General features: G+C 37.8%; 1 protein-coding gene across 1 annotated transcript; it reads left to right on the top strand.

Moving 5' to 3' along the window:
* Window positions 1-17,738: 17,738 nt before the first annotated feature.
* Window positions 17,739-18,452, top strand: LOC127094791 (uncharacterized). Its single transcript, XM_051033569.1, has one exon. The coding sequence runs from the start codon at window positions 17,739-17,741 to the stop codon at window positions 18,450-18,452; it is 714 nt and encodes a 237-aa protein (XP_050889526.1).
* The last annotated feature ends 833 nt before the right edge of the window (window positions 18,453-19,285 follow it).

The raw sequence follows: 19,285 nt of genomic DNA, 5'->3' as shown, positions 1-19,285 counted from the left end.
GGGAGGAAAGTAGAGCTTGAAGAAATTCAAGAATCACAAAGCATTGATACACCTATGAAGGAATTAGAGCATGAAACACAAGTAGTTGTGGAAGAGCAACCTACTCAAGTAAAACAGGACCAGCGTAGGTCTAGCAGGATACGTCACCAACCTGAGAGATATGGATATCTCATAACTGATCAAGGTGATGTATTACTCATGGATCAAGATGAGCCTGTGACCTACCAAGAGGCCATAACTGGTCCCGAGTCTGAGAAGTGGCTAGAAGCCATGAAATCTGAAATGGATTCCATGTACACAAACCAAGTTTGGACCTTGGTAGAGCCTCCTGTAGGAGTTAACCCTATAGGATGCAAGTGGGTCTTCAAAAAGAAGACTGGCATGGATGGTAAGGTACATACCTATAAGGCAAGACTGGTTCCAAAAGGATATAAACAAATTCATGGGGTTGACTATGATGAAACCTTTTCACCAGTTGCAATGCTTAAATCTGTTCGGATTTTACTTACTATCGCTGCATATCATGATTATGAAATATGGCAGATGGATGTCAAAACTGCTTTCCTTAATGGGAATCTTCTTGAGGATGTGTACATGACACAACCTGAAGGATTTGACATACCAGAAGAAGCCCAAAAGATATGTAAGTTACAAAGATCAATCTATGGATTGAAGCAAGCTTCCAGAAGCTGGAATCTTCATTTTGATGAAACGGTAAAACAATATGGATTCATCAAGAACAAAGATGAGCCTTGTGTCTACAAGAAGGTTAGTGGGAGCATGATCGTTTTCCTGGTATTATATATAGATGACATATTACTCATTGGAAATGATGTCCCTACCCTACAACAAGTAAAGTCTTGGTTGGGGAAATGTTTTTCTATAAAGGACCTAGGTGAAGCAGCCTATATATTAGGAATCATAATCTATAGAGATAGATCACAAAAACTGCTTGGCCTAAGTCAGAGTACGTACATAGACAAAGTCCTGAGACGCTTTAATATGCATGATTCCAAGAAAGGATTCATACCTATGCAACATGGCTCGTGTCTATCAAAAACACAATCCCCTTCAACTAAGGAAGAAAGGGATCGCATGAATAAGATTCCATATGCATCTGCAATAGGATATATCATGTATGCCATGTTATGTACTCGACCAGATGTCTCGTATGCTTTAAGTGCAACGAGTAGGTACCAATCTGATCCTGGTGATGCTCATTGGGTAGCTGTCAAAAATATCCTTAAGTATATGAGAAGGACTAAGGACTCATTCTTGATATATGGAGGTCAGGAAGAGTTGGCTGTAATTGGATACACCGATGCTAGCTTCCAGACAGATAAGGACGAATTTAGATTGCAATCTGGTTATGTGTTTTGCTTAAATGGTGGTGCTGTGAGCTGGAAAAGTTCAAAGCAAGATACAGTTGCTGATTCTACAACCGAGGCCGCGTATATTGCTGCCTCAAGTGCAACAAAGGAAGTTGTTTGGATCAAAAAGTTCATTAGTGAACTTGGCATAGTTCCTAGCATTGTGGATCCCATTGGTCTCTATTGTGATAACAATGGTGCTATCACACAAGCTAAGGTGCCTAGATCTCACCAACGATCGAAACACATACTTAGGCGTTATCACCTCATTCGAGAGATAATAGATAGAGGAGATGTGAAAATATGAAAAGTACCTACACTTGACAATATTGCTGACCCACTGACAAAGCCTCTTGCACAGTAGAAGCATGATGGCCATACTAGATCTATGGGCATTAGGGGAATGCCTGATTGGCTCTAGTGCTAGTGGGAGATTGTTGTGTAAGCCCTAGAGGCCAATACTTTTGGTGGTTGTATCGAATTATTTATTAATAATTAAAGACTTTTTCTTTATTATGTTTGTTTAATAAAGTCCCTAGAATAGCTAGTCCGTTTAATGTATCGAGTATGACTTAATCATGAGATCACATTAAACATAAGGACACTATTCTTAAAGTATTTGTAGTCAAGCTTTATTGTGAAGTGGGATAACATTAAATCATGAAGACTATTATGTTTATAGACTGATGATCACATCTCATGGATCATGGATAAAGAGTTATCAAGTCTTAAACATAGGTATGAATATTAAGAGTAATATTTATACTGGATTGACCCGCTATGAGAATACTATATAGAATGTTATGCAAAGTGTCATAAGTTATTCTCATGGTGATAATGGTGTATACCACCCTTCGACCTGAAACCACTATGGACCCTAGATGTAGAGTCGAGTGCCTTATTGCTGATCAAACATTGTCCGTAATTGGATGACCATAAAGACAATTGATGGGTACTCCACGAAGCATGCTAAGGGACATGAGTGACCTAGATGGAATATTCCCATCCTGCGTAACAGGATAAATGTCTATGGGCTCAATATTGAACTGGACAAGGATGACACGGTCTATGCCTTATGTTCAATATAGACATAAGGGCAAAAGGGTAATTATACACATAATTATTATCACAGAAGGATTTGTCATATCACATGAAATTTTCGTGTCTTGGGTAGCAGTGATGTGTTGCTAGATACCACTCACTGTTTATTATGTTAAATACGTGATTTAATATAATTGCCAATGCCGCGAAAACCTATAGGGTCACACACAAAGGAAGGATTGAAGAGAGATAGAGTAATTAAGGAATATTGTAATGTACGATGCCCTTAAGTGAATTATAGAACATCGTAAGGTACGATGTACTTAACTAGAATACAAAATATGGTAAGGTACTATACGCTTAAGTGATTTTGGCATATTATAAGATATGGGCCATATACACTTGAGTGGGCTTTTTAGCTTGCAACCCACACAAGTGGTTCTATAAATAGAACCCTTGTGTATAAGCATTAGAACAGTTGCAATTTCGTTTCTCTCTCTCTCTCTCCCTCTCTCTCACTCACTCAAAGCCTTCATTCGTAGCAGCTAGCGCTGAGGTTGAAGGAATCCGTTCGTGTGGACTGAGTAGAGGCGTTGTCATTGTTCAACGTTCGTGATCGCTCGTAGATCTGCATCAAAGGTTACAATTGCCACAAGAGGTAACGATTCTATCACTGATCATGCCCATTTGTAAGGATCATTAAAGGAGAAATTTTAAATTCCGCTGCATTTTGGATCGCCCTTCTCCTTCATTCCTCTAGTCACCCAGTAGTTTTAAGTCGTAGCCTGGCCTATGCATAATCTTTTAATCCCCTCAGAGACTCTGTCTCCTCGATGAGCTTTCCTTACGGAATGCATTGTGCTCCTACGGACTTTCGGTCGCTCTGATTTTCTTTTCCTTTGTGGCAATATTTCCCCACAAAGAATTTGCTTTTACATTCATATCATATGCATCATGAGGTCTCTTAGGGACCAAAATTTGTTTCTATATGTTGTTATTTAAGCGCATTCTACTGAGTCGATATGAAGATTTTAACCTTCACCTCCTCAGTTAGGATGTTTCTAAATAAGCTCTAAGACCCCAATTTTGACCCTAAGATCCCTCATGCAATCTTATCATATGTATTAGTATTGGGATCATACCTTGGCATCCTCCTTACCCCTTTTTCATTGGGTTTGTTTTGGAAGAGATCACCAAGCACCACGTGATTGTATCATACTTGTATATTATCATTTTACTAACCAAAATACCTAAAATATGTCTTTGTATTTTCCTAACTCTTTTGTAGGTAGGGTATGATCACCATTGATATATCAAGTTCACATCTAGGGTTTGATACCCTCATGGCTAAGAGCACAACCAAGGAATGATCCACAATGTCTCTAAGCATCATATATGAGTCCCAATTATCTCTACATGTTATTTTGATCAAGCATTCTTCAAGAGTTTGGAGTTGGTTTGCCTTAGAAACGCTAGTTTGTCTGGGTATCTTGAGTAACTTCTTCAACAAGATTCTTCACCAATTGATCAAATTTCTCAAGGGGGACTTCAAAATTCTTCATCCTATGAATATATGATCTACCATGAGCCTAAAAAGTAAAGAGGATTGCAAGTTAGCAAGTTTGTTGATGGGGGTTGGCTAGATGAATTCATCTGACAAAATCTGGGTCTCCCTAGACCCTGTCTAATACAATTTGCATCATATGAAAATGTCTCCAAGAGAAAGGTTACTCTAAATGACATTCCAAACAACTTTCATGTTGAGGTCTAGAGCTAATTTTGCTTGTAAAGTCACTTTCTATGTTGAAAAATTATAGGTCATTTTGTCTAAACCCTAATTTGAAAGTCAACTTCCCAAGGCCATACCTTGCTCAATTTTTATGAGATGAAATATTTCTAAGTTGCAAAATCAAATTAAATATGTATAATTCAACTTTTATGTTTGAAGTAAGATTTAAGTCAACTTTTATGAGCATGTGATATGAGGATACATTATAGGTCATTTTGGACCAATACCATTGAACAAGTGATTTTCCTCAACTTCAAAAATGCATAACTCTCTCATTCTAAATCCAATTGATGTCAAATTGTTGACCATTTTGAAGTTATTTGAATGATATACAACTTTTATGAAGGCACCTTTCTCATTTGGAGCTCACATAAAAAGTTTAGCAAGGTGGAACATTGAAGTATATGACTTGACACTTAGAAAATCTTTCAACATGTTCAAATTTCCAAACCTCCACCTCAAAATTCACCATGATCCAAGTTCTAAATGGAAAAGTGTTCAACATAAGAGTTATTCCTCTTGATCTAAGATTTCCAAAGAGTCCTAATTCATACATTTTGGATGTGGTTTGCTAGGGCTACACATGGTGTTAATAGGCCTGCATCAATTGGTAAAATCAAAACTCCAAATGATCATTTCACATTTCCTTGCCAATCAAGCTTGATTCAGACCTCATTTCAGTTTGTTTTAGACCTTAGTGCATTGCTTCATGGGCCTGTACACGCCCATGCAAGCTTAAACATCACATTGCCAAATTTGGAAGAAATTTCAAGTGTGCAAATAACACTTGAATTTGCTATAAATATGGACCCTTTGAGCTCATTTCAAAAGATCCTTGTGCGCCAGCTTTGCCTCCACTCTTCAAACCCTCACAATTCAAAGGAAAGCCTGATAATTTTCACTTGAAAATGGAGTTTGAATCTCACTATTTGGGGATTCAAAAACTCCAGGATGCAAAGCTTCTTAACATTCCTTATCCACTTCTGCAATCTATTGGAGCAAGATCAAACAAGAATTAAAGCAAGAAGGATCAAGTTCTGCACATCATTGAAGGTATTTTCCGTATTTTTTCTTCTCATTGATTCTCACTCAATTCTCACCAATTCTCTTGGATCTTTGGTTATCTGAAGTCCTACCAATGTTGGCAAGAAGATTAAGTTGCCTTGAGGTCAAATCGAAGCAACTCAGTTGACACACCTCAAAATTCAAATCCTCATATATTTCTATATATTTGGAGTTAGTTAAAATTGAGGCCAAATTTGTGCTCTACGCCATTTTTTTGTTCAGATGACGTCCTCCTTTTTCATTTATGTCATGGTAATGATTAGACCAGTCCGGCCAAGGTCGCCTGAGAAGACGACCAACGCTTTGCTCCAACAATGAGGTGGCGTGGTCCTGAACCATTGATCTTGTTTAAAATGTTTTAATCACAAGCATTGGTTTGGATGACCAGTTATGTGGCGCGCTGAATAAGTTCCATCATGGAACACGCGTTTGTGTCCACCTGATCTGCCACCTCAATTAATGAGGGATATCAAGTTGTCCATGTTTTTTTGTATTGTCTAATTTTTATTTTATTCCTTTGATTTTCATTAATTCATATTAATTTTAATATTGATCCAAAAAATATGAGTTTCACCAAAAAATTTAAATAAAATCCTCCTTAATATTTTGAATTAAAATTATTTTTTGGATCATTATTAATATTTTTCATGATTTAATTGATTTTGTGATTATTTTTAATTGTTTAAAAATACTTTTAAGTTTTCAAAAATTCTGAAAAATTTTCTCCAAGGTCCTTTGACCTTGTTTGACCTATGATAAATCTCATGGCCATTTCTTTGGTGTTTTGATGAGGTTTTAGGAAATTGACCAACCATATTTAATTTAATGCATTATTTTTAGTATTTTTAATTTGAATAAATGCCAAATAATTGTGTTGAGCCATTTTGATTGATTTTGTAAGTTTGACATGTGTTGTTGGGCCTTGGTCAAGGTTAATTTGACTTTGCTAGGTTAAGATCATTGGATTTAGGGGATTGATGGAATGTACATTCCATCTTCCAAAATGAATGAATGATCTTAATTTGGTAAAAGTCCTCCTTTGTCCAATTTGAGTTTGATCTATCTTCCCCCCCTCTTCATCTTATTCCCCTTCTTTTTGCATTCATGTCATGGACCTATGATATCTCTACATCCTAAGGCTAGTTGATTGCAAAATCTACATAAGTATGGATGAGATTAGGCCACCACTTTTTCATATTCTTCTTGTGTGTGGTATGTTTCATGAGCATAGTCCATTATACTATGTCTCTAACATGCATTAACACCAAAATTCTATTTGCTCGACCTCAAATGGTTGTGACTTCTACGTAAGTCCATTTACGATTGCTTAACATAGCGCTAAATTTTGACACAAAAGGCATAGCATTCTAGTTAATGATATTGTAAGTCTCCCCTCTTTCATAGTATTGTGTGGAAACTTGACCTTTTTCCCTTCCTTTGGAAGATGTCTTGGTTCAAGGATCCATGCTTGTGATAAGTGGGTTGAGTGTTCTCCAAAGAATGACTTAAAAATAAAAGCAAAAGCAATACTAACTTCTAACTCATTAACAACTAACATTTAATTTCAAGTCATTTACTATAATGCACTTTATTTTTTTTAAGCCTTATTCATTTGCCGTTATTCATACCATTCTAATTATTTATGTTAATGTCATTTTTACTTTTTCCACTTGGACCATATTTTGTGATATATTTTGTTTATGTATATTGTGTTTGATTGTGTGGTCTTTGACCATTAATGTACATAATAAGAACAAAACCCCTAAAAAACACCTTGTGTGGACTGTTGGTTTGATCTGAGACTATTGGACTTAGAATTTAGGCAACACTCCCTATGCAAAGGACTTGTCCAATGCCAACTTTCATGTAACCAAGTGCTTGTAATTTGAAACTTCACCTGATACATCATTGAAGATCAATGATTGTAGTAAAGTATTGGAATGAAGTTCCAAATTTGACTGTGATGCGTCTTGATAGGCCAGCGCATGTGTTTGTAGTTAAAGAGGTCAAAGATTAGAAGTCGTGGTATTACGACATCAAATGTTTCCTCCAAAGTCAGATTTAGCCATTTGGGGCATCTTTGAAAGATAAGAAGACTTTGAGAAGATTAGCCGGCAATTTCTACCTGAATGGTGATGTGTTGTATAAGAGAAACTTCGATATGGTTTTGCTTAGATGCGTGGATAGACACGAAGCAAACTTATTGATAACTGAAGTCCATGAAGGTTCCTTTGGTACTCATTCCAATAGACATGCAATGGCGAAGAAGATATTGCGAGTAGGTTACTATTGGCTGACAATGGAACCTGATTGTCTCAAGTTTGTGAAGAAATGCCATAAGTGTCAAATATATGTGGATAAAATTCATGTCCCTTTGACACTGTTGAACGTCATTTCCTCTCCATGGCCCTTCTCCATGTGGGGAATTGATATGATCGGCATGATTGAGCTCAAAGCTTCGAATGGACATCATTTCATTTTGGTGGCAATTGGTTACTTCACAAAATGGGTTGAAGCGACATCATATGCGAATGTGACCAAGCAAGTCGTTGTAAGGTTTATCAAGCATCAGATTATATGTCGTTATGGTGTGTCAAGCAAGATCATTACTAATAATGAATCAAACTTGAATAATAATATGGTGGAAGCTCTTTGCAAAGACTTCAAGATTGCACATGATAATTCTTCTCCCTACAGACCCAAGATGAATGGGGTTGTTGAAGCTTCAAATAAGAACATCAAGAAAATTATTCAGAAGATGGTTGTGACATATAAAGATTGGCATGCGATGCTCTCATTTGCTTTGCACGGGTATCATACATCCATCCGCACTTCAACAGGGGCAACCCCTTTCTCACTTGTTTATGGCATGGAAGCAGTACTCCCCGTAGAGGTTGAGATCCCTTCACTATGTGTGCTCATGGATGCCAAGTTGACTGAGGCTGAATGGTGTCGGACCAGGTATGACCAGCTGAATTTGATTGAAGAAAAGAGGTTAACTGCCATGTGTCATGGTCAGTTGTATCAGTAGAGAATGAAGAAAGCTTTTGATAAGAAGGTCATACCTCGCATATTCAGAGAAGGTGACCTTATACTCAAGAAGATCCTATCTTTCAAGCAAGATTCTAGGGGTAAATGGACTCCTAATTATGAAGGCCCATATGTTGTTAAGAGAGCCTTCTCAGGCGGTGCTTTAATTCTTACAACTATGGATGGTGAAAAGTTCACTCCTCCTGTGAATGTAGATGCAGTCAACAAATACTGCGCCTAAAAAAGAAAAGAACAGCTCACTAAGTTGAAAACCCGAAAGGGAGGCTTAGGCAAAAATGAGCGTCTCGGTGGATTGAAAACCTGAAAGGGCGATCCAGGCAAAAGTTAGAGACATAAAATAGAAAAGAATTATCCCGATAAATTGAGTACCCCATCTTGGGGAAATTTATGCAAAAATTAGGGATTATGGCAAGTAACTGCATCCTACTGATCTTCAGATTTGAAGACTTTGTTGAGCACAACGGTCGACGGTGATCCATCATCCCCGGTAGCGGCCAAGAGCACAGTGGATATCAAAAGTTGGTGGAAGGATTAGTGGTCATTTGTATTCAATGTAACCCTTTTCCATGAAAATTACCATTTTCAACTTTGTAAAGATCTATGGAGTCTTGTCATTTACAGACTACCATTCTATTAAATAAAGTTGAGCTTTTATCCTATTGTTTCTAATCTTCTTTATTTCAGCCAAACAGTTTTAAATTTTATTATGATCATTTCTGAAAATTAAAGTTTTAATCAAAACAAGTTTTCTTAAACATATAAAAGCAGTAATTTTAAATAACCGATTTCATTTAGAAGGAATATCAACAGTGGTTCGAAAGTAGTAAGCCCTAAGTGTGGAGCAGTATTGGTTCTCTCCAAGCAGTAAGGGCATTTTCTCTTTCATCCCCGACAACATTATTCAGTAACTTGGTGTTTGTTGATTTCTCCAGATGGTTATTGCTCGCTATTCCCCAGTAAAGTAGTCAGTGGAGTTGGTTAATTAATCTCCTGCAAAGTATTTGTTCCCCAGCTGAGTGCAGACATTTCGTTACGACAATTTGCGTAATTTCGACAGAATGTTGGTTTCCCCGTCAGCCGCCATCAGATTTGGTCCCAGTCGGAGTTTCCTCCTGGTTTCTGAGCAGCTATTTATGTTTATCCTCTGCATGGTTATCTCCCATTTAATATGGTGTTGACCTAAAATTCCCTACAGACTCGATAACGGTTTTCCTCAGCAGATCGCTTCTTTCCTCGGGTAGGTTTGAGCCTTTAGGATGTTGATCTCTCTTTTCTCCAGCGGTTGTTTCCCTCTTTTGTGGATTGACTGAGAATTGTATCGATGATTCAATTCTACGACACCCTTGTATCCTTTGCGATCGTTTTGTCAGCATAATCATCATATATACATATACATATACACTCATATAATTTCATGATTGCATCATAGCTCTTGTTGACTCATTCTTATTCTTATTCTCTGTTATGGTGGTACTTTACCCCCATACGGGTTTGGTGAGTTTGTCCTCTTTTCAAATATAGAGTGTCAGCCCCTTAAGAAGAAAGACTTTAACCTTTCTCCTTTCCCCACTGAGTTATTTCTTCGTGGATGATTATTATTGCAGTTTCCTCCCCAATTGATTATCTGGATGGAACCACTTCCCTTGAGTTGTATCCTCATTGGGTGGAGTCTTGATTGACCGTTTATTTCTAGATCTTATTTAGATAGATGTTTTGGCCCCCCTAAGAGTTTATTACCCAATAACTGGTAATATTATTCTTAGTTTGCAGTTTGTTACTTCTTGCCCAATACCCGGAAAAATTACCCATGTTTTCTCCCTAGTGGAGTCCCCAACAAATTCATTTTTTATGTTTCCCCAGGAAGTATATCCTTGGTATGTTCATCCTAACTGATGACCGATATTTTCTTCCCCTATTTGAGTTTATCCTTGATATGTTCATCCTAACCGATGACAGATACTCTCATCTTTGGTATTCTACCCAGTAAAAGGTAGTTGTAATCCCTATTTCGTTCCCCAGAGAGTTAATCCTTGATATGTTCATCCGAACCGATGACAGGTTTTCTTCTCTTTGCGGTCTTCTGCCCAGTAACCGATAGTTGGAACTCCTTCTTTTCTTCCCCCTGCAGAGTTTATCCTTGATATGATCACTTTAACTAGTGACAGATATTCTCTTCTTCGGTATTCTATCCAGTAACTAATAGATGTAATTCCTATTTCTCTCCTCCCAGAGTCTATCCTTCATATGTTCATCTTAACCAATGACTGATTTTCTCTTTAATGGAATTCTATCCAGCATTCGATATATGTAATTCCTACCTTTTGTTCAGTTGGTTTATCCTTGATATGTTCATCCTAACCGATGACGAATATCCTCCTTGACATCCCCAGACAAGTTTATCCTTGGTATGTTCATCTTAATCGATGACGGATTTTCTTTCCTTTGAGTTTATCCGTGATATGTTCACTTTAATAGGTGACGGATATTCTCATCTTTGGTCTTCTGCCCAGTAACTGGTAGTTGTAAATCCTATTTCTGCAGTTTTCCCCAACAAGGTTATTCTTACCCAGTAACCGGTAATGAATACTTCCTCCTGGCGGTTCCCAGTGAGTCATCCTTGATATGTTCATCTTAATCGATGACGGGTGTCCTCTTTGTCATATTTTTCTTATCTCCTTACCCAGTAATCAGTAGTGGATAATATATTTCTGCTCCTCCTGCGTTGAAGTCTATTTCTTCCCCAGTTGAGTTGAGTGCGCATTTCCTTAGTGAAATCACTTTTCTTGCATGAGTCGAGTACTTAAGTTTTATCCTGATCTACTCGTATCCCCTGCAGATGTTTTTGTTTCGCTGACTGAGTCCTTCCATTTTTTATGGAATTCATCTAGTCACCCAGTAGTTTTAAGTCGTAGCCTGGCCTATGCATAATCTTTTTATCCCCTCAGAGTCTCGGTCTCCCCGATGAGCTTTCCTTACGAAATGCATTGTACTACTGCGGACTTTCGGTCGCTCTGATTTTCTCTTCCTTTGTGGCAACATTTCCCCACAGAGAATTTGCTTTTACATTCATATCATATGCATCATGAGGTCTCTTAGGGACCAAAATTTGTTTCTATATGTTGTTATTTAAGCGCATTCTACTGAGTCGATATGAAGATTTTAAACTTCACCTCCTCAGTTAGAATGTTCTTAAATAGGGGCAGCTGTAAGACCCCAATTTTGACCCTAAGATCCCTCATGCAATCTTATCATATGCATTAGCATTGGGATCATACCTTGGCATCCTCCTTACCCCTTTTTCATTGGGTTTGTTTCGGAAGAGATCACCAAGCACCACGTGATTGTATCATACTTGTATATTATCATTTTACTAACCAAAATACCTAAAATATGTCTTTGTATTTTCCTAACTCTTTTGTAGGTAGGGTGTGATCACCATCGATCTATCAAGTTCACATCTAGGGTTTGAGACCCTCATGGCTAAGAGCACAACCAAATAATGATCCACAATGTCTCTAAGCATCATATATGAGTCCCAATGATCTTTACATGTTATTTTGATCAAGCATTCTTCAAGAGTTTGGAGTTGGTTTGCCTTAGAAACGCTAGTTTGTCTAGGTATCTTGAGTAACTTCTTCAATAAGATTCTTCACCAATTGATCAAATTTCTCAAGGGGGACTTCAAAATTCAACATCCTATGCATATATGATCTACCATGAGCCTAAAAAGTTAAGAGGATTGCAAGTTAGCAAGTTGGTTGATGGGGGTTAGCTAGATGAATTCATCTGACCAAAAATAGGTCTCCCTAGACCCTATCTAATACAATTTTCATCATATGAAAATGATTCCAAGAGAAACGTTACTCTAAATGACATTCCAAATAACTTTCATGTTGAGGTTTAGAGCTAATTTTGCTCGGAAAGTCATTTTCTATGTTGAAAAATTATAGGTCATTTTGTCTAAACCCTAATTTGAAAGTCAACTTCCCAAGGCCATACCTTGCTCAATTTTTATGAGATGAAATATTTCTAAGTTGCACAATCAAATTAAATATGTATACTTCAACTTTTATGTTTGAAGTAAGATTTAAATCAACTTTTATGAGCATGTGATATGAGGATACATTATAGGTCATTTTGGACCAATACCATTGAACAAGTGATTTTCCTCAACTTCAAAAATGCATAACTCTCTCATTCTAAATCCAATTGATGTCAAATTGGTGACCATTTTGAAGTTATTTGAAAGAGATACAACTTTTATGAAGGCACCTTTCTCATTTGGAGCTCACATAAAAAGTTTAGCAAGGTGGAACATTGAAGTATATGACTTGACACTTAGAAAAAATTTCAACATGTTCAAATTTCCAAACCTCCACCTCAAAATTCCACATGATCCAAGTTCTAAATGGAAAAGTGTTTAACATAAGAGTTATTCCTCTTGATCTAAGATTTCCAAAGAGTCCTAATTCATTCATTTTGGAGGAGGTTTGCTAGGGCTGCACATGGTGTTAATAGGCCCGCATCAATTGGTAAAATCAAAACTCCAAATGATCATTTCACATTGCCTTGCCAAACAAGCTTGAGTCAGACCTCATTTCAGTTTGTTTTAGACCTTATTGCATTGCTTCATGGGCCTGTACACGCCCATGCAAGCTTAAACATGACATTTCCAGATTTGGAAGAAATTTTAAGTGTGCAAATAACACTTGAATTTGCTATAAATGGAGACCCTTTGAGCTCATTTCAAAGGATCCTTGTGCGCCAGCTTTGCCTCCACTCTTCAAACCCTCACAGTTCAAAGGAAAACCTGATAATTTTCACTTGAATATTGAGTTTGAATCTCACTGTTTGGAGATTCAAAAACCCCAGGATCCAAAGCTTCTTAACATTCCTAATCCACTTCTGTAATCTATTGGAGCAAGATCAAACAAGAATTAAAGAAAGAAGGATCAAGTTCTGCACATCATTGAAGGTATTTTCCATATTTTTTCTTCTCTTCGATTCTCACTCAATTCTCACCAATTCTCTCGGATCTTTGGTTATCTGAAGTCCTACCAATGTAGGCAAGAAGATTGAGTTGCTTTGAGGTCAAATCGAAGCAACTCAGTTGACACACCTCAAAATTCAACTCCTCATATCTTTCTATATATTTGGAGTTAGTTAAAATTGAGGCCAGATCCGTGCTCTACGCCATTTTTTCGTTCAGATCATGTCCTCCTTTTATATTTATGTCAGGGTAATGATTGGACCAGTCCGGCCAAGGTCGCCTGAGAAGACGACCGACGCTTTGTTCCAGCAATGAGATGGCGTGGTCCTGAACCATTGATCCAGTTTAAAATGTTTTAGTCACAAGCGTTGGTTTGGATTACCAGTTGTGTGACGCGCTGACTAAGTTCCATCATGGAACGCGGGTTCGTGTGCACTTGATCCGCCACCTCAATTAATGAGGGAGATCAAGTTGTGCATGTTTTTTTGTATTTTCTAATTTTTATTTTATTCCTTTGATTTTCATTAATTCATATTATTTTTAATATTGATCCAAAAAATATGAGTTTCACTAAAAAATTTAAATAAAATCCTCAATATTTTGAATTAAAATTATTTTTTGGATCATTATTAATATTTTTCATGATGTAATTGATTTCGTGACTATTTTTAATTGTTTAAAAATACTTTTAAGTTTCCAAAAATTCTGAAAAATTTGCTCCAAGGTCCTTTGACCTTGTTTGACCGATGATAAATCTCATGGCCATTTCTTTGGTGTTTTGATGAGGTTTTAGGAAATTGACCAACCATATTTAATTTAATGCATTATTTTTAGTATTTTTAATTTGAATAAATGACAAATAATTGTGTTGAGCCATTTTGATTGATTTTGTAATGTGTTGTTGGGCCTTGGTCAAGGTTGATTTGACTTTGCTAGGTTAAGATCATTGGATTTAGGGGATTGATGGAATGTACATTCCATCTCCCAAAATGAATGAATGATCTTAATTTGGTAAAAGTCCTCCTTTGTCCAATTTGAGATTGATATATCTTCCCTCGCTCTTCATCTCATTCCCCTTCTTTATGCATTCATGTCATGGACCTATGATATCTCTACATCCTAAGGCTAGTTGATTGCAAAATCTACATAAGTATGGATGAGATTAGACCACCACTTTTGCATATTCTTCTTGTGTGTGGTATGTTTCATGAGCATAGTCCATTATACTATGTCTCTAACATGCATTAACACCAAAATTCTATTTGCTCGACCTCAAATGGTTGTGACTTCTACGTAAGTCCAATTACGATTGCTTAACATAACGCTAAATTTTGTTAAGTTCGTTTATCCTTGATATGTTCATCCTAACCGATGACGGATATCCTCATTGGCATCCCCAGGCAAGTCTATCCTTGGTATGTTCATCTTAACCGATCAAGTTTTTGGCGCCGTTGCCGGGGACTGCCAAAGTATAAGTTGAAAAATAATTCAATTGGAATTTTGTTGCTCTGCAACCAAATTTTTTCTGTATTCATGTTTATTCTAATAATTGTCTAATCTGTGTATGCGAGGTAAGGCCTCAGCTGAATTTCTTTTTGACACAGAACCAGAAAGATTATTGCGTGCAAGACGACGAAAAGCTAGGCTGGAACTTTCAGAAGCAACCCCTATTGTTTCTAAGTCTGAAAAAGAAGAAGCTGGTTTAGTTCATTCTGAAGACTCCGAAGCCGTTTCTGAACCAATGGCTGAAGCTCCACCTCCCGCGGAAAGACTTTTGGGTGACTATGGAGATGCAAATGCTCCTACTGGAAGGTTACCAGTTATGAAACAACCGGTAAATGTTGATCATTTTCAGCTACACCCTTCAACGATTCGTCTACTCGAAAGGAGACCGTTCTCCGAAAAAATCAATGAAGATGCCAACAAGCATTTACAAAGATTTGTGACCATGACGACATCGTTAAAAATTGAGGGACACTCAGAGGAAGCTAAAGAGTTGGTGATGTTTCCGTTTACACTGTCGGAAGATGCCGAAGAGTGGTTTTACTCTTTACCCGCGGGAAGCATAACAGCTTGGAAACAAATGGAGACAACATTTTTGAATGAGTATTTCCCTGCTTCTGTGTATATCCGCAAGAGATATGATATTGTTAATTTCAAACAGAAGGAAGGAGAGTCACTCGGAGACGCTTACAAGAGGTTCAAGCGATTCTTGGTTGCATGTCCTACTCATAACATGGATGCAACTGAACAGATGTAAATTTTTTTGAATGGACTTAGAATGAAGACTAAGCAACTCATAGAAACAGCTGTCGGTGGCTCAACAAATTTTACAACAGCCACTGGAATAAATAAAATCATTGAAGCCATTGCATCAAATAAGCATCTGGAACTCTATGACCGCAGTGTAAGTCAACCTGAAGGTATCATTGATCTCAAGCTAGCAAATCAAGTTATGAAGATGGAAGATCAAATAACAGCTGAAGTAGAGAGAAGACTCAAGAAAATGTCTCTTGACACTCAAACGGTGGCACAAGTGCAACCGGTCTAACCTATTCAAGCTGTTAGTTGTGAAATTTATGGAGGACCTCACTTCGCCATGCATTGTGTGGCAACTGCACAATAGGTAGAAGAGATTAATTTTCTGAAGTAGAATGATCGGAAAAATAGCAAGTGTATTATTTTGCCTTTTATAGTAATAATGGGGAAAATCCCCGAATGTCGATCTCAAGGACTGCACGTTAGTATTGAGTTTAAATTATCATTCAATTAAACAAAAAGTATTAATTTGGTTTTTCAGGGTAAAAAGAAAATAATAAAGAAATATCAAAATATGGGTTTATAGAGAAAAAGGAACAATGCCAGGGAAGGTGTATGATTTATCCTTGTAATTACTCTGAGTTACTATTGCATCAACAAATATCAATTACTACCAGTTCTCAAGGGTATTTTCTCCCAAGTCCTTGGTGAGAAAACCTTTAATCAACCTACCATAATTCCTATGTCCATAGCCAATTAGGTTGAAGTTAAGCTGTATAATATCAAGAATGCTCTGGTTCATACAGGGTATCCCTAGTCCTAGGTGATATCTACTGCAGAGTAACCTGATGAAAACCTTATCACTGGCGGTCCAGCCTAAGTGATAACCATAGATCAATCTCAATTGGTCCGAAAGAGAAAGCAATAAACACATCAAAAGGTTACCGTAAACAAAATATTATAAATGCAAATGTAAACTCAAATTCATTACAATTCTAAATCAGGGACACCCCCCTAGCATTGGGGGCTTTAGCTACTCATATTGTTTAAAACCAATTCAAGATAAAAATTACACATTACAAGTAATTGGATGACTTTGATCTTCAATCGCTCCAGGTCATGAATCTCTTCAGCTCTCCAAATGCCTTGATCTCTGTAATACTTGATTACTTCATAATACTGTGGTTTGCTGTACTCCAGGATGATTTTCCCTTTGGTAGAAGACCTCTTTTTATAGTCAAAGTTCCCAGCAGCAGTTGGACAGGTCCAAAGATGTCTCCACAAAGCCTGAAGAATGAAAAGCCCGGAAAAATTGGAAAAATTGGGCTTGGGCTGACACGGCTCGTGTCAGCTGACACGGGTGGCCGTGTCAGCTGACACGGGTGGCCGTGTCGGCCTACTGGCTCTCCTGACACGCCCATGGCATGCCCAACACGGGGTGAAGTTCTGCCTGACACAGCCCGTGTCAGCTGACACGGGTGGCCGTGTCAGGCTACTGTTTTCTTCTTCTGTTTCCCATTCCCTGACACGGCCCATGTCAGGTGACACGGGTGGCCGTGTCAGGCCTCCTGTACCGGGATTTTCTGATCTTTTGTGTGCCGGTCTCTCACACTATCATGTTCTGAGTTTTTCGGTTCTTCTACCTGGATCTGTCGGACAAAAACACAGCTATCCCACACATAAAATCACGATAAACAAAGTAAAACCTAATAAAGATTAAAAATGCGTAAATAACATAACGAAAGTAAAACTAATCGAATTGTACCTTAAATGCTTGCACAGTGTATCAAATGTCTCTGTTTTGCGTCGGATCAGTAATGAAAACTTACTATAAATGGTGACTGATCATAGAACAATCCTTACTCCAATACGTATAATCCTGGATGGAAAAATCATCCAAATTTTTCCTGGAAGGACCAGCAAGGAAATGCTCAAAAGCAAGCGCCCACCCAGTATCAAAGCCAACCACAACAACAATATCGACCACAACAACAACAACCTTACCAGCAGGAGTTTCACCAATCCCAACAACAATTTCAACAATAGGTTCCAAGAAAAGAAGATTGGGAAATTGCCATTGAAAAAATGGCAACTCAAAGTTCACAATTTCAAGAGGAGACTAGAAGTAATCTGAGAAACACTGGTGCTTCAATAAAAAAATCTGGAAGTGAAAATGAGTCAGATTGCTCAACAACTCGCGGGTTCGCAAACACCCGGTGCATTATCGAGTGCTATAGTTACAAATCCACGAGAGCATAATAATGTGAGTGCGGTAACCACAAGGAGTGGTAAAGCAAAAGAAGTCCCTGAAAAAGATGATGACCAAGAAGACCAATTGCTTGAAGTTGAGTTGGAGATAAAAGAAAATGAGGTTGTTAGTGAAGAGGTGACGGTACCTAAACTAGTGGTTAAAGAAAAAGTTAGTGAATCAAAGCCGGTTGTCAAACTCCCTTTCCCCACAAGAAATAAGAAGAAAGAGCAACATGAGAAGAACTTCGAGAAATTCTTGGAGATGTTCAAAAAGCTTGAGATTAACATTCCGTTCTTGGAGGCACTTGAGCAAATGCCCTCTTATGCTAAATTTATTAAGGATATTATTTCAATAAAGAGGAGCACTGACACTGACTCTATTGTACTAACCGAAACTTGTAGTGCGATTTTGCAGGGTATGAAGATTCCGGTAAAGAAAAAAGATCGAGGCTCGGTAACTATCCCTTGCACTATCGGGGATAGATCTTTCAAAAAGGCCCTTATAGACTTGGGGGCAAGTGTGAGTCTCATGTCGTTATCCATTTACAAGAGGTTGGGGATTGGAAAAGTGCAAGATACCATAATGACACTCCAATTTCCTGACCACTCTGTGAAGATACCTTATGGAGTGGTGTAAGATGTTCTTGTGAAGATTGATAAGTTTGTATTGCCGGTGGACTTTGTCATCTTAGAAATGCCGGAAGATGAAGAGATACCGCTCATTCTTGGTAGACCATTTTTGGAGACTGGGAGATGTTTGATAGATATAGAATAGGGCACCATGACTCTAAAAGTTTATGACGAAGAGTTAACAATTGATGTGCGTAAAACCATGAAATACAAAGATGATATGGCCACCAATTAACACATAGAGGTGATTGATCAAATGGTTCTGAAAGAAAATCCTCTAGGTGAACAAAGATTACCCTTGAAGAGAGTTCTAAGTCTAACAATTTCTGAAGACACTCAAGAAGTTGATGAAAAGGAGTGGGAAATGTTAACTATGATGGCAATACAACCACCCTTTAAGGGATCCCGATCACTCCGATGGGAAAACTTGAGGGGAACCCAAGTTGAGGAAAAGAAAGATGAGACCAAGAAAGTGGCTGAGCTGAAATAATTGCCTGAAAATCTCAAGTATGTTTTTCTAGATCCCGAAAGGAAATGTCTGGCTATTATAAGCTCTAATCTAGAAGTTTCTCAAGAAGACAAGCTTGTCAAGATTCTGAAGAAGCACAAAAGTGCAATCGGATGGGCAATAGAAGACTTGAAGGGAATTAGCCCTACGGTGTGTATGCATAAAATTCTCATGGAGAATGGTCACAAACCAGTGGTGCAACCACAAAGAAGACTAAATCCGCAATGAAGGAAGTGGTTAGGAAAGAGGTTGTTAAACTATTAGATGCTGGGTTAATTTATCCCATATCCGATAGCTCTTGGGTAAGTCATGTTCATGTGGTCCCGAAGAAA

This window comes from Lathyrus oleraceus, chromosome 6, assembly GCF_024323335.1.
Source record: "Lathyrus oleraceus cultivar Zhongwan6 chromosome 6, CAAS_Psat_ZW6_1.0, whole genome shotgun sequence".
Lineage (NCBI taxonomy): Eukaryota > Viridiplantae > Streptophyta > Magnoliopsida > Fabales > Fabaceae > Lathyrus > Lathyrus oleraceus.
This window is presented reverse-complemented; position numbering and strand designations above follow the sequence as displayed.